Source organism: Malaclemys terrapin, chromosome 15, assembly GCF_027887155.1.
Source record: "Malaclemys terrapin pileata isolate rMalTer1 chromosome 15, rMalTer1.hap1, whole genome shotgun sequence".
In the NCBI taxonomy this organism is placed as follows: Eukaryota; Metazoa; Chordata; order Testudines; family Emydidae; genus Malaclemys; species Malaclemys terrapin.
In genome coordinates, this window is record NC_071519.1 from 22282437 (window position 1) to 22298145 (window position 15709).

The 15709-nt window shown below is 45.0% G+C and overlaps 1 protein-coding gene across 4 annotated transcripts in view; it reads right to left on the minus strand.

The window, feature by feature from the left end:
• Window positions 1-4322: 4322 nt before the first annotated feature.
• APLP2 (amyloid beta precursor like protein 2) overlaps window positions 4323-15709 on the minus strand; it is a 70818-nt gene continuing 59431 nt past the window's right edge. For 2 of the 4 annotated variants that reach the window (XM_054005757.1, XM_054005755.1), the window contains 7 exons: window positions 14627-14726; window positions 11765-11938; window positions 11069-11104; window positions 8277-8359; window positions 7269-7343; window positions 6669-6824; window positions 4323-5867 (listed from right to left, as the gene is read on the minus strand). In XM_054005757.1, the coding sequence (XP_053861732.1) occupies window positions 5766-5867; window positions 6669-6824; window positions 7269-7343; window positions 8277-8359; window positions 11069-11104; window positions 11765-11938; window positions 14627-14726 (726 nt within the window). In that variant the 3' untranslated portion in view covers window positions 4323-5765. The remainder of the gene's footprint in view (window positions 5868-6668; window positions 6825-7268; window positions 7344-8276; window positions 8360-11068; window positions 11105-11764; window positions 11939-14626; window positions 14727-15709) is intronic. The other 2 variants (XM_054005756.1, XM_054005758.1) reach the window with 1 other exon arrangement.

Genomic DNA, 15709 nt, shown 5'->3' on the forward strand with positions numbered 1-15709 from the left:
AGGGCATTGCTCGTCCCCAACACACGCGCCTGCCGAGATCCTAGGGCAAAGGCCAAGCTCCCAGCTGGCCTGTGGGCAAAGTCCAGACCCAGAGAAATGAGCAGGCCATGTGGGAGCTCCCCTCACTTAGACCAAGCCAGAATCAGTGATGTAGAACCAGTGGTTGATCAGAACATTCCCAGACATTAGTTCCCTTATTCCCACAACTTGCAGAGCCAGGGCCAAAAGGGTGGGCAGTCCCCCCTGCTCCCCACACTAATCCAGGTGCCCTTTAGGCCAGTGTATGTCATCTTTTTAAGCCTATTGTTCAGTTGAAAAATAGGCACCAATGACGACTCCTCCCTCTGCCCAGTTCCCCTACATTACAAAACCTGGCTCCACTACTCCGCAGAACTTTCAGGACTGTTTCACTGATGTCTCCTGAATCTTGGGGAAGGCAAGATCCTCCCGGACAACCAGGAGGAAGGACTTCCTGCTTCCAGCCACCCCTTCCACAAGCTGTCCTACCTGCAAAGCCTCCGCTGCCCGGAAAGGTGCTAGCTCAATCAATTACATAAAAACTAGAGCTGGTCAGAAAATTTCCAATGTTTTTTCACACCCCCCCCCCAAAAAAACACAAAAAAACAACAAAAAAGCCATTTTGTAGGAAAGGGTCAATTGAGATGAATTGTTCGACTTAAGGCTTGAGTTGAAAAATTCAATTGTGAAAAAATTGTGGTTCAAAATGACTTGAAATTTAAACTAATTATAACAAAAAAAATTTAAAATGGTCAAAGTTTAAACAAAACTTTGACTCAAGCTGAATTTTGGGGATTCTCAGTTGGCAAAAGTTTGACTTTTCATCCTAATTCAGGTCAAGAAAATGGATATAAAAGTCACAGGATTGGAAAACTAGTAAAAACAAACATCCCCCCCCACCATTTCATTCATACATTTCAGAGAACCATATTTCAAGTGCTCAGATACCATGTTCAGTATGGTATAAATTGCCATGGTAAAGTACTTTGACACTCCAATTGCCCTATTAGGTGTAGTCTTTTTTTTTTTAAAGTAATTATTTCTAAATACCAAATTCTTGATTGTGCTGTGATAGGTGGGTCTTGGATATGTTCTGATTCTGCTATATTTGATTAACAGAGCAAGCTCATGGTGAATGCCATCTTCTACCTTGCTGGGTCTCATGGGTGTTCTACGCTCACTCCTAGCCACCACCAAGACTGGTGTTCGATAGGACAAAAGTTCTCTTCCATCTGTAGTCCTTGCTCCTACAGTGGGGAGTGTAAAGTTGTTGTTCTGTGTTTTGTGCTGTCTAGTTCTCAAGATGGAGCTTTCACAACTGCCCTGGGGAGATTAGGCCATGGCCTACATTTCCTTAAGAGATCATACTGAGGATAATTTATGCTTGGGTCAGTTGGGGATGGCTTACCAATCATCTTAAAAGAAAAAAAAATAAATATTAGCTTTGACCCTGCACTGAAACCAATCATAAGCAATTTGTTTTGAGTATGTGACACCTATAACAGACCTGAATTCAAGTCTGATGCATAATATTTTATAACCTGTTAGAGGTGACACCTAAGCCCTAACTTTGGATCCAGATGTTAACACCCATCATTTGGGGGGTGTTTCAGATCATTATAGTGAAGGTCCAGCTGTCAAACAAGGCTTGGATGAGGAGCTACAATGTCATTTAAAGTGAAACTCACCATTTAAATGAGTTGTGACAAGCCAACAGAAGGAGTTTTTTAGGACAGCATCTGCTCTTTTCTACAGACTCTGAATAATTCATCCACAACATGGCACTTCTGGGTGACTAGCCCCTCTTTAAGGCTGCCAGATAAACACTCATATTACCCCATATATTTTAACCTTTACATCATCTCTTCTCCCCTCATCCTGACTCCCACTAAAAGCTATTGAAGCTGGTGTGCTCAGATCCGAGTCCAAGAAAGATTAACTCTTAAAATCCTGTCTTGGAACCAGATGTGGGAATGGCAATGACTCTACAAGCCATTTTAGCATGATGCAGGAGAGGCAGAGTTCATGCATGAGGTCACAATTCAGAGAGGGAAGGGTGAAGGCAGCAACATACAAAACTCAAGGAAAGCTGAGAACCCTGGAGGCCATTCATTTAAACATATATTGGAAGGGAGATGCTTGCAGAACATGCCCGTCACGTTCTTAAAACGGAGAAGGGCTGCTCTATAGATTTAAAGGCACTTTTACTTTGTTGTTCTTAGCATTCTGAAGACATTTAAAAGGTGCCAAGTCAAAGGCTTGACACCAAGACAGGAGGTTTAATGGTTTGTCAGTCTTTGTATCCCAGAATGAATTAACAGAGTGGATGCTACAGCTCCCTTCACTTCTACACAATAGCCTTGACAACTCTCGTATACAATAGAGCCTGCTGACATGGATTTAAACCAAACATTAGAACTAAGCTCTCCCAGGGTGGAGGTTAGAGCTAGATCATAGTATTATAAAAATCCACAATTGTATCTACTGCCACTACCCACTAGAGGGGTGAGTGGAGGGCTGAGCAGTCAGAATAGCATGGCCAGCTTGCTTTAGAAGACAGTTACCTTTTCTGTAACTGGTGTCCTTTGAGATGTGGTGCTCATGTCTATTTCATATTTGGTGTGTGCGCTTGCGCCATGCACCGTGTCGGAAGTTTTTCCCCTTAGCAGTATCTGTAGGGGGACTGGCTCTGGCACCCGCTGGAGTGGTGCCGCTGGCTCCCCCCACCCTCAGGTCCTTCTTGCCGGAAACTCCGACAGTGGGGAAGGAGGCTGAACCCCCATGGATTCCAGGAGTACCAGGCTGCCGGCCATTGGCCCAGAGGCCACAGGGTCAGTTGCGGTGCAGATGAGGTCAACGGTATCACTGGTGCTGGGGCCTGTCCTGCTACAGGGGACTCCTGATCAGCACCAGAGTCGTAAGCAGAATGGACACTGCAGTGACCATGACCGGCTGGCCCAGCGGCCCTCCTCCTCACAGTGCTGGCCGCTGTGCCTCGACGCCAACCTGTCCAATCAGGATGAGTTTCTCCTGCGGGACCCTGGGGATCTTCAGCGTTTGGCCAATCTGCGGCAGTAGACCGGCGATCTATGCCTCACACACTGCTTGACCTGTACTGACCAGTCATCAGTAAAATCTCCCCGATCAAGGGGATTTGTGTCTCAGTGATGGGTGCCAGCGGGCAGGTGACTGGTGACCCTGTTCCACTGATTGGTCACAGGACTGGTGCCGAGGCATTGGAGACATGACCTCTTGGGCTGCTTGGCCAGGGCGGGGAAGGGGAATCAGTGCCAGCTCGTGGACTGCACCAGCAGGGCGTTCTGTACTGATGCTGCGCTGCTCAGGGCCAAGTCAGACCTCTGCTCCAGTGCTGGAGTCAGCGCAGACTCCATCGGGAGTGCCCAGAGAGGGATGTCTCTCCTTTTTCATTCTGGGTTTGAGCAACTTACAGATGCTACACTTGTAGCTTGTGTGTCCTTCTAGCCACCTTAAACAGCTAACAGCAGCCTAGGGACATGGCCTGAGTCCCATCCGGGACCAACTAACACTAAGGGTAAATACTAAACTATTTTACAAAGAAATGTTCATGAGACAAACTGAACTAAGCGAAAGCTATCCAAAGCAGCAGAAGTTCCAGCACCAGTGGCAAGAAGGAACTGAGGGTGGGGAGGAGCTGGTGGCGCCCCTTATTCTGTGCCATGCGGGCGCCACTCGCTAGGGCACCAGAGCCAGTCCCCTACAGATGCTACTAAGGAAAAAAACTTCCAGCACCAGTGCATGTGGCAAGCACACTAACCAAACATGGAATGGACACGAGCAAGCACTCGAAGAAGAAGAGTAGTTCTGGCACTTCTGAGGGAGCATGCCAGCATGAGCCTGTACCCAGGGAATGAATTTGGCATTTCAGAACTAGTTAACTTGGAATGCATTTTGGAAACCAATCTGAACATGAACAGCAGCCATGGCTCAGACATTGGAGCAGTTGGTTTGTTAGACAGCTGCAGCCTGAAGATACACAGCTAGAGAGTAGTCCTCACTGTTGGTTTACATCGCTTTTGTCCCCTTCCCTCCACAAAGGTTAGCAGGGGCCAAGTGTGCGGTGGATGCTCTTTGTAGTGGAGGGGCAGGGGGAGAATACTTCCCCCTCAATAGCAGTGAGCAGCAGTCCTTTCCTTCAAGGACTAACTATGACCCGGAGCTGTAGGTGTGCAAAAAAAGGGAAAAACTCCCCTGGGCTTTGACAAGGGCAAGGAGGGAAAAGACAAAAGATCCTGAATGCCCATGAATAAAGAAAGGAATTGATCTGGAAGTTAAAGTGTTTATTGATGTGTTTAAACTTTGTACATTCCCCACAGACCACATTAAGGAGTTTGCAGGTTAAGTTAAATCTGTGCATAGTGGGAAGAGACACGGAAGGGGGGGGGGGGGGGGGGGAAAACAAAGTCACAGGAAAATAGAAAAAATACACCACAGGTTACCAGAACCTCCAGATTTAAAAAAAGCCATGAGCATTAACATCAACTATACAAGCATTACAAAGACATGATGGTGAATGGAACAACACCCCACTGCTCTCCTCATGGTCTATGCATCCAGTTTTTTGTAAAATAGACAGTATCCATTTCCTCTCTCTTCCCCCCACCCACCCCTAACTTAAAGTAAAATCCCACGTTATTCAGCTCCCCAGATGCTTGATTATTGCAAAGCTTGGGCATTCTCTGAGCATGCACACAACTCCAGAACAGCCCAGCCTCATCAGAAAGAGATGCAGAGCTCCAAAACCTCAATTTAGAGACTACTTACCATGTGGTAGGGGGGGAGGGTGGACTGGAGAAAGTTACAAAGTAGTAGCAACAGGGCACTGCTAATGCCAGATGGGCACTGAAGGAGGCTGGTTAGAGGATCAGAAGGAGGGATTTAAATTCAATATCAAAGACTTCCAACTGTACAGCAAGACTGAATTCAGAAGATAAGGGGAATGTGCAGACTCCAGAACAACCATGTTCTAACATTCCACTAGAATGGCTATAAACAAAGATGCTAGAAGCCTTTTAACTCCTTGCCTCCAGGGAGTCTAGATTCCTAGAAACCACACCGCTATGCCGCAGAAGTGCACAGATCACTGGCAGGCAGCAGGGGATTTTTATAAAGCTGTTCGTTAACAATCTTTTTGCATTGCACCCTTAGTTATGTTCTCACAGCTCCTAACCCTATTTAATCTCTTTGCAACTTCTGGCAAAATTCACTTAAAAAAAAAAGGGAATACTGCTTTATATATAAAAGCCAAAATGACCAAAGAGCCACACGTGTCTCATTTATACAATGTGGCTGGTACAAATGACCTTCAATATACAAGTGGTCTATCGGAAATAAAAATCAACATTTCCCATTTATATATATATATAGTGCTTGTATCAGACGACAAAAACAGAACCGGGGATTTCAGATTAATTTTTTAAAAAAGAAAAACTACATCTCAGTCAAATATCTGCAATAGATCCATTTTTCCCATTTAAGAAGATTTATATATCATATATTGTTATATTATCATTTCTTCACCCATTTAAAAGAATGGAAATTGCAACTCTACAGTAGTAATTATAGTCTTAATGATCCAGGAGTTCTGAATGTAAGATGAAGTCCTCTTGAAGCAACTGTTGGTCAGTAGTCGATCCAAAACGCTGGACCATTTTGGCCCTCCCTGCCCTGCCCCTTTGCTGGTCAGGGCTGCTGCATTTTCAGATCCTTTAAATCTGCATCTGCTCCAGGTATTTGTAAGTTGGGTTCTCATAGCCATGGTTCTGCATCTTGTTCAGATGCCGCTCCTCTGGGGTAAGCATTGGGTCAACCTTAAAGAGACCAGACAGTTACCAAAGTCAATGGAGTCCCCACAGCAATTTGCAGGTCTAACTTCTTTGCAACTATGGCTGTTGGGAAGGTGCTAGAACTATAGGTGGCAAGATGTAACAAATGCCATCAGCCACGGGAAGCAGCTTGTTTATTATTCCCTGACAAGTGGTGCAGTAGCTGAAAAATTCAGTTTTCATTGTTTCAGAAGCAGCTGCCCAGCTACCAAGGCCTTCTCTTGCCTGTCCTCTGCTCCAGACTGAGCACTGGACAGAGAAGGCTGTTTCTTTAGGTCACTTAAACGGCATGTTACAAATATGATTCTCATGCCCATGTGAGACAGATCCAAATTTTGCACGCTGGGGACAGAGGTAAAGCAGCCCATCTGCCACCAGGTTAAGTCACCATTACAGCTAGGATAAAATCGAGTTGCTGCTGCTTCCCAGCTCCATGCACTGTAACAGTTGCTACATTGTGTGGAGGGTGAATTACTATAGATCAGACCTGTTTAGTCCCTGGCTCAAGATTTAGACTTGAAAGCTCATTTAATGCCAAATCCCATCTTCAGCCAGACAAGAACATGGAGTTGAATTCTTGGTGATGAGTGAATACAACTGTTAATTGGCAGATCCCAACATGACACTAATGAAAAAGATACCTGCAGGCTAAGACATAAGCCACAACCCTGTAGGTGCGGAGATGCTTAAATCGGAGGCTATTGCCCACAAGGGTGTGAGCATCACAAGCGAACGCAATGCTAACAGTTCCCCTGCTCAGCTAGTAGAGCAGAAGCGGTGTCTCACCTCCACAATCCCATGGCTGATGCTCCCGTACTGCCTCTTCCTTAGCATCACCAAACTGATGACTATGACTGTGGCTATGGCAACTGCAATCACCAAGAGACCGATGAGGGCGCTGCTGCTCAAACTGAAGTCCTCACGAAGGGAACTCTCATTATCCTGCAGAGAAAGAGGAGGGGGTGGGAAAGGAGAGACTTAAATGCCACCCTAGGAAGTAGCCACCAATAAGGTCTTAAACCATCTGTGATATGGAGACATGAGTGATTATGCTTGGCAGCCTGAATATTTAACATCTCCCTGCCTGGTAAAAAGGGAATCTAACTCAAACGGTTTCCCACAAGATGCTGACCCACGCTGCTTATGGGTCCCACAAGGCATTTTTAAACAAGTCAGTGTCATCCTCTTTATTGGTAGCTACTTAGAACTGTAGTTCTAGGGAATAAATCAGAGCAATGCCACTCCCTGCAAGGTGTCAGCAGGGTTCCGCCATTCCCAAAACTTTAGCGACGTCTCAGAGTAAGTGGAGACACAAACACCAGACGTTGAAATTGATTTTGGGATTCGCTAACGGCTATTCCCTTTTTTGGGTGGCCACATACATACCGGCTCATCCACCAGTCCACCGACTCGCTCTGCATTGAAAATCATTTCCTTCACATCAAGGGTTTCATCAATTACCTGAAAACAGTCACGAAGGCATTTTATACAAGGAGCCAGGAACAACAGGCACAGGATCGCACGGTTGGAGAAGAGACCTTTTCTGCACAATGCAGCAGAGTGCTTCTGCTGGGTCAACAGCCACTCAACTCTGCTATCCCCACCATCTTCTCACCCTCTCATAAGAAAGGGATAGCCATCAGCCATTTATAGTCACTGTGCTGGTGCCACAACATGCAGGAATAGTTACCTGAGGCCAAGCTGAGAATATCTCAAGGACCTTTGTTCAACTGCAGGCATTTGCTTTGGGCACATCAGCTGTGTTATATAAATCTATCCTCCTGGCTTTAAAATGAATTTAGAAGTCAAACCCCAGTGTTGATTTTACCCAGGTGGCTGCAACTAGAATTCAACTCATTCATTCCACTGAAGATAGAACCAATCCTACCAGTAAACAGTGTATCTACTGTGTCCCTGTAACTGTCTTTCAGTTTTAATGTACAGCAAAGCCTGTTAAACCACTGAAAAGGGTCACCAAAACCATCACCTGCTTAGTAGATGTGGTCTTATAGTAGAGGTGGAGCAGAACAGCACTCAGTACATTTGATGTGGTCTTAAGACAGGCGGCTGCCTAACAAAGGTGGGTCTTCAGCAGGTTTCATTGTCTATCGAAGAGCTCTGGTTTCTATCTAGGGAAGCCATTTCTAAACCAGACACTTCAAGTCATTCTACAACTGGGGATCTGGATCTCCCCCTTCCCTTGTCCTCCCACACTTGCAACACTAAACAGTATTAGGAAACTATGTTAGTCAGAAAACCGCAACTCCCCTGCACCATATGGATAATGAATACACTGACATTCCGTGAGCAGGAAAAAGGCGTGGAAATAAGCCACTAATGTTAATTAGTCTTCAAGTCAGGTTGTGCTTTAGAAAATACAGGCAGAGGGCTTACCACATTCTCATCCACTTTGTTCTTGCTGTTAATCACTTTCTCTTCAGCCCCGATCAGTCCATCCAGATCAGCTATGCCAGAACCTACGCCAAAAATGTTAAGTATTAAGTTAGATGTAGGCAGACGTCACTCAGACCTTAGTGGCAACTAGGAAAGATTGCCTACTCTCCGCAGGGCTGTTGCTGCTAGTGAGATTCAGAGCACAGGCTGCCAATTACTAGCCCTTCTTCATGCTATGTTTCGGGGGGGGGAGGGGGAGCAGCTCGTGCTAAGCTACAGTGAAACGATTTGGGGGTTTCCTGCTTGATGACGACAAATGCGGTGGGTGTGACTAGAGCGGGGAGGATGCACAAAAAGGTGTTGGAGTGTAAAACCACAACTATTCTGCTATAAAAAAAAATTGTTATGGTAACAAAGAAAGGGAGTGGAAGAGAACATCGCTGACCATCATGACTCCAGGAAGGCAGAACACACTCTCCTCTCCATGAACAGTGCACAGGGAGCACTTTACACAACAGCATGGTCAGCACCATCTCTGTCAAGATCAAGCACATCAGCAAGTGCCTCAGGAACAGGAGTCGCAAGGTCACCCAGCACAGCTCTGTAATGAGCTGTTGTCCCGTCACTGGCACAGGCCCAAAAGCGATCAATCCCAGAGAAAGGGAGGAGAAAATGATAAGCTAAGTCCTTGTATCAGAATATCACTCATCCATGACTGGGCTGAAATCTAGTGTGGGCTGCAAAGGAGGAGATCATCAATTAACAACAGGCTGCTCTGCATAAACAGTTTGATCTGGAGCTTTTATAAATAGATCAGATCAACAACAGAAAAGGCTGATGCAACACAACCTAGATCTACAGTTAACAACCTGGGAGATGGCGAGCATCAAATATCGGGGCATGCCAAACAAGTGTCCTTCACAACACCTATGACAAACCAAAGGGGACAATGGGGCTGCAAGCCAAACTCAGCTGAGCCTCCAGTTTCAGAGAGAGGCATGTGGGGAAAATATTACATACAGCACTTAATACTTCTAATTAGCTGAACGCACCTCTCTGCAATTGCTGAGCTTGCAGCCTGGCTAATGCATTATATTCGCTGCTGGAGTTGTTGCAAGTTCTCAGAGGGGGAGGAAAGGAGAGTTGGCTCCAGGGCAAGCATTCACCGTGACAGCTTTTATTGCCTGAAAATGCCAAGGAAACTAATGCCTCACTCCAGCAAGGAGCGGCTGGGGTTTTATTGCATCCCTTTCCCCAGATGCTTCTTTGGAGACATTCAGATTCTAGGCACAGCGACAGTCGCCTGTCACTTCCCAGGGCTGCACACGTGGGTCATGTTGCTGTGAAAGTCAATGGTTTAGAGTTTCTGGAGAGACTAACCACAAGTCTTTCTAGAGAAGCATCTGGTCAACCCTGGCCTGTGGCTGCTCTGCCCAATTCTAAGGAGCCAACATAGCAGACCCTAAGCTGGGAATTCTAGTGCTGTGCCCTGTTAAATAGCCCCACCTTCTTAGAGCTCAGAGATGCAGCTGGTTAGATTATATACATCCCTGGGAAACAGCAGCTTTTTATGGAATATCCTGAAAGAGGGAGAATGTAGGCCCTGATCCTCTGCCACTGAAGTCAGGGGGAGCTTTGCTATTTACTTAAACGGGAAAAGATTGGCCTGTTCTTCGCTTCTTGAAATCCATGTGAAAGTACCATGTCCACAGTCAGTCAGCTGCCAATTGTTCCAGACCACGAATGGAGCTCACTTCGGTTGCAGTTAAATAAATATTCAAAAATGAACCGAGTTGCAGCCCATCCAGCCTTTGGACTACAACAGTAACTTGTGTGTTTACTAAAAACAATTAAAAAAAAAAAGTTCTCCCCTGTGGAAATTTTGCAGCAAATTTAGAATCAAAAGCAAGTTGAAGCAAACGGAATCACTTCCAGCATGCTACATGAGCACAATTAAATAGCAAAGGTCTTCATACACAAACTTTACTACAAGACTTGCCTTCTCCTAGAGAAAGCACACACAGACTAGTAGACAAGCCACGTCGGATTCTATAGTATTTAACCAATTAAAGCAATTGGTTTAGTGTCAGTTCTCCACCCCCCTTACAGCCCAGTCAATCTCCCTTCAGCCAGAGTCCTTTGCTACACAAATTAAGCAAGAGCTAGCAATGTTGGTACACCTATAAGCAGAAATAGATGAACAGTGAGAACTAGCACAGTACAAAGAAATTCTAGATGTTAAAAACGGAAGATGCAAAGGATACTATAAAGCAGAGTGGATGAATGAATCATTTGCCTGCATGGTACTAGGTCCCACGAGATACATGCCCTGTTGGGTATTGTTTGAGTGCCAGAGTGATTCCTCACTCCTGTCTTAGTGCTGTCACCAGATAGGAGGGACACTACAGTACACGAAACAGAGTCTGTATTTGGATTTACCTTCCGTGCAGTCAAATTTCTTTGAACCAGTGCTAAACATTTCTCAAAATAAGATGGTGTAAACTGCTACACAATTCCCATGGGCACTGCTAAACCTAAATTGCTTTGGGGGGGCAAAGTAACTAATTATGCATTCCTAGAATCCCTGCGATAGGCTGGCAAAAGGTCACTGATGCAGTCAAACTAACCTGTTTGTTTAGCAAAACAGGGCATGGCTAAGTCAGCCCTGGTCATCTACACAGAGAGAAGGAAGGTGAAAAGAAGGTGAGATGGTGAAACTAAAAATGAAGCTACCAAACACTGTAAAGGTAGGGGAGTGATGGGAGACACTGAGGGAGCAGCTTAGAACCAACCTTTTTTCATTGGATGGTACAAATCCGGCTGAGGATCTAGCAGGAGGGAAAACAAAAACAAAAATAGCAGAAAAAGGAGATTAAGAGAGAAAGGAAAAAAGGCTTGTGCGTGATTTCTGACGGATCCTGGATAAAGCTTTTATTTTACAGCTTTGTTACAGCTTAGTCTGTTCAAGCATTTTAAAAAAATATTAAAAAAGCCACACAAATGCCAGCTGTCAACACCCTTTGATTAAAAAGAATCCCCCATAGCTCTGCAGCAGTTTTTGGCAACACAGTTCAATGTTACACTGGAGCATTTTGGTTAGAGAAAGAATTCCAGAATCAAGCAAAAAAGCAAAAATTAGCACACCCTGCAAAGGGAAATTAATAGAACTCCGGAAATGGCCAACAGCATCGGAATGAAGGACAAACTAAGATGGCTATTAGGGATTGCAGATTACTAGCTGCACTGGCGCTGTCCCAGAGCATCTTCTGATGAGATGGACAGCTTAGGACCCTGCTTAGGTTTTACATCATACAGGCAGCTTTGACAGTAGTGCTCTCATGCGTAATTCTGCATTTCTGGGGCAATTGCTTCAGCCCTGAAGGTTCACAGGGGGATAGAGCACACTGTATTGCATGGGCTCTGATGTCAGTTTAAGCTGAACGTGTTCAGGTTCCCTAAAACCAATGCACAATTTTGGCTCTACGTACCTTCATGTCCAGGCAAGGCTGGGAAGGTCTTCACCTGGAATGGACGGAAGGGTTTGCCCTCCTGGAGGGGTATCTCTTCGCTTTCCTCAGAGCTGACTCGGACATCCACCTGGGACTCTGAGATGGAGGATGTGAACTGGTCCATATCAGCACGCTGCTCCTGAAGCAGTTCATCTGTAAGGGTGAACAAGCAGCCAGGGAGAGGAGTAAGAGGAGGAAGAAACTGTTTCCTATACTGCATGCAGTTGCTAGAACTCCTCATTGCTTCAGAGAACAACGTTTGCTCCTCTCAGAATTCAGTGGTGCTAGCTGGTAGTCTTTTATAGGGACTGTGACACACAGAGATCCTAGTTTGCAGAGGCTGCAGCATGAATGTCTGCAATGGGAAACTAAGTTGAACCAACCTGAATACTTCCTAGCCTCTCTCAAAGAATGTTTGAATCATCTTCTGTATGGCCAGGGTTTTAGAAAGGCAATAGCTGCCTCCTTGCCCTATAGAAAACTCCTGCTATTTTGGTAATGTGCTGTGTAGCAGCAGCGTGCAGCTGGTCCTTAAGGAAGCTACAACGCACCAGAACTAGGATTATAACTCAGCCAGCTAATGTTTGTTCTTTAGACCATGCCAATTTGTGTCCCTTTGTTTCCACACCTTGCATTGCTTAAGATTAGAATTCTCCCACAAGGTCTACCTAGATTTTCATATGAGTACCCATCAGTGTAGTAGCCGAGTGCTTATGGAAGAGTGGTAGACTTTGAATAAAAGGGATCGAGTACAGATAGACTGAGTCAGCTGGGGGGAAAGGAGGGGTGCATGATCCTTTAAATGTAGTTATGGGGCAGTGAGGGAAGCTGGTTTTCCTGTGGGTTGTCAGACTTAAGACTTGTGTCAACTCTGAAGGAGGATCACCATCCTGAGCTATCAATAAAGACACTGGCTAGAGGCGGTGGCACAATCTGAACCAAGAGACGTTTGAGCTAAGGAGTGTATGGTGGGGGTAAATGAGAGAGAGTCTGACACTCCGATATAGGGCAGGGATCTCCTTTTTACCCAGGGGCAGGGAAGAAAGGAGACTTGAGAGTTATTGCAAAATTTTTGTAGACTTCTAGCTTCACAGTTTAAAGCCAAAAGGGACCTTTACAACAGCTGGTCTCCTATATAGCATAAGCCAGAGAATTTTTACCATTCAATGCCTGCATCAGCCAGATCACTTGTGGTTGAACTAGAGAATAGACTCATAACTGGAAGGGACCTCGACAGGTCATCTAGTCCAGTCCCCTGCACTCATGGCAGGAGTAAGTATTATCTAGACCATCCCTGACAGGTGTTTGGTGATTTTTAAGAGCAAGTTGGACAACGATGGAGATTCCACAATCTCCCTGGGCAAGTTATTCCAGTGCTTAAACCACCCTGACAGTTAGGAAGTTTTTCCTAATGTCCAACTTAAACCACCCTTGCTACAATTTAAGCCCATTGCTTTTTGTCCTATCCTCAGAGGTTAAGATCAATTGCTCTCCCTCCCCCTTGTAACAACCTTTTATGTACTTGAACTATTATGTCCCCTCTCAGTGGTCTTCTCCAGACTAAACAAACCCAAATTTTTTCCATCTTCCCTCATAGGTCGTGTTTTCTAGACCTTTAATCATTTTTGTTGCTCTTCTCTGGACTTCCTCCAATTTGTCCACATCTTTCCTGAAAATGTGGTGCCCAGAACAGGACACAATACTCCAGTTGAGGCCTAATCAGCGTGGAGTAGAGTGGAAGAATTACTTCTTGTGTCTTGCTTACAATACTCCTGCTAATACATCCCTGAATGATGTTTGCTTTTTTTGCAACAGCGTTACACTGTTGATTCGTATTTAGCTTGTGATCCACTATGACCCCCAGATCTCTTTCCGCAGTACTCCTTCCTAGGCAGTCACTTCCCAGTTTATATGTGTGCAACTGATTGTTCCTTCCTAATTGCAGTACTTTGCATTTGTCCTTATTGAATTTCAGACCATTTCTCCAGTTTGTCCAGATCATTTTGAATTTTAATTCTAACCTCCAAAGCACTTGCCACCCCACCCAGCTTGGTATAGTCCACCAACTTTAGAAGGGTACTCTCTATGCCATTATCTAAATCATTGATGCAGATATTGAACAGAACTGGACCCAGAACCTATCCCTGCAGGACCCAACACATTATGACCTTCCAGCATTTGTGAACCACTCTCTGGGAATGATTTTCCAACCAGTTATGCACCCACCTTATAGTACCTCCATCTAGGTTGTATTTCCCTAGTTTATGAGAAGGTCATGCGAGACAGTATCAAAAGCCTTACTAAAGTCAAGATATACCACATCTACTGCTTCCCCCCCCCCAACCACAAGGCTTTTTACCCTGTCAAAGAAAGCTATTAGGTTGGTTTGACATGATTTGTTCCTGACAAATCCATGCTGACTGTTACTTATCACCTTATTATCTGCTAGGAGTTTGCAAATTGATTGCTTAATTATTTCCTCCATTATCTTTCCAGGTACAGAAGTTAAACTGACTGGTCTGTAATCCCCTGGGTTGTCCTTATTTTCCTTTTTATAGATGGGCACTATATTTGCCCTTTTCCAGTCTTCTGGAATGTCTCCCGTCTTCCATGACTTTTCAAAGATAGTTGCTAATGACTCAGGTATCTCCTCAGTCAGCTCCTTGAGTATTCTAGGAGGCACTTCATCAGGCCCTGGTGATTTGAATCTCTTAGACAATGATCTTTCTGGGGCACACTTTGCCCTAAGAAATGTGGGCTTGGTATTGTGGGGGGGGGGGGGGGGAAGGAGGGAGGAAGGGCTGTCCTAATGTATCAACACCAGCATAGAGATATACTAACCGATCTCATCCTGGATTTCTTCAGCCACATACGGTACCTTGTAGAGCAGAGATAGGCTTTGATTCATCCTCTCCTCAATCACGTGGAGGTGTGTCATCACCTGACAACACAAAAGGGCCAATTTAAGAGCCATTGAAGGTAATACATCTGTAGTATCATTATCTTACAGAAACAATACCACACCGAATTTGCCCTAAGAGATCAGACAGTCCACTGGTCCATCAAGTCAGATATCCCAACTGTGGCACTGGCTTATACCATGCTTCACAGGAAGGCAGCCTCCACATAAAGCAACAAACAAGCCATATGCACATTGCTGTAGGAAGTGGGATTCCTCCCTGGCCTCTGCTGCAATCAGTTTTTCTCCAGAAGCATACCAACTGATGCTTCTGATATACATTAACTATGGTCAATATTAAATATTGTTTCTTATAACTGCAGACAATAAAGTTAATTGAAAACCCTGCCTCTCTTTGGCAGTGGAGACCTCTAAGTGTGCTAAGGTGTATAGGGAAGAGCCTCTGTTCCAACAGACTGCACCTGAGTGCAGAGCCAAAGGATGGCGAGAACGTTTGCAAGCCAAACAAAAAGCATGGTTTTGGCAATACAATACTGAGTCTACACACAGCTTCTGGGTAGAACAGGGTCTTGGTCATGCTGCTGCTTTACAAGTCACGAAACTGCCATGGTTTAAACTTTCTTCTAGTGCAATTCTGAGCTCCCCTCATCACCCACATAGTAGATCGATCTATTAGTAAGTGTAAGTTCAGAGACAGCACATGTTGCTCAATAAGCCCAATTTTCAAACAAGGACATGGGGCATTTTATGCACTTCTCAACCCAATACACAGGCCTATATGCAGCAGTTCACTGCCATCATTTGAAAATTGGGTCACATTGTACATCGCCTCAATTCATCCCATTAGCTCATGTTAAATTTAACAGTAACTCCAAACTTCACCTACAGAGGGTGCTACATGATCAGGGATCATGTGGACTAGAGAAACCATTAATATGGACTGCCAAATGTTGAAGAAAATTAATGAGTTGAATGGACCTGCTTTTATAGTCTGAAGTGAATCT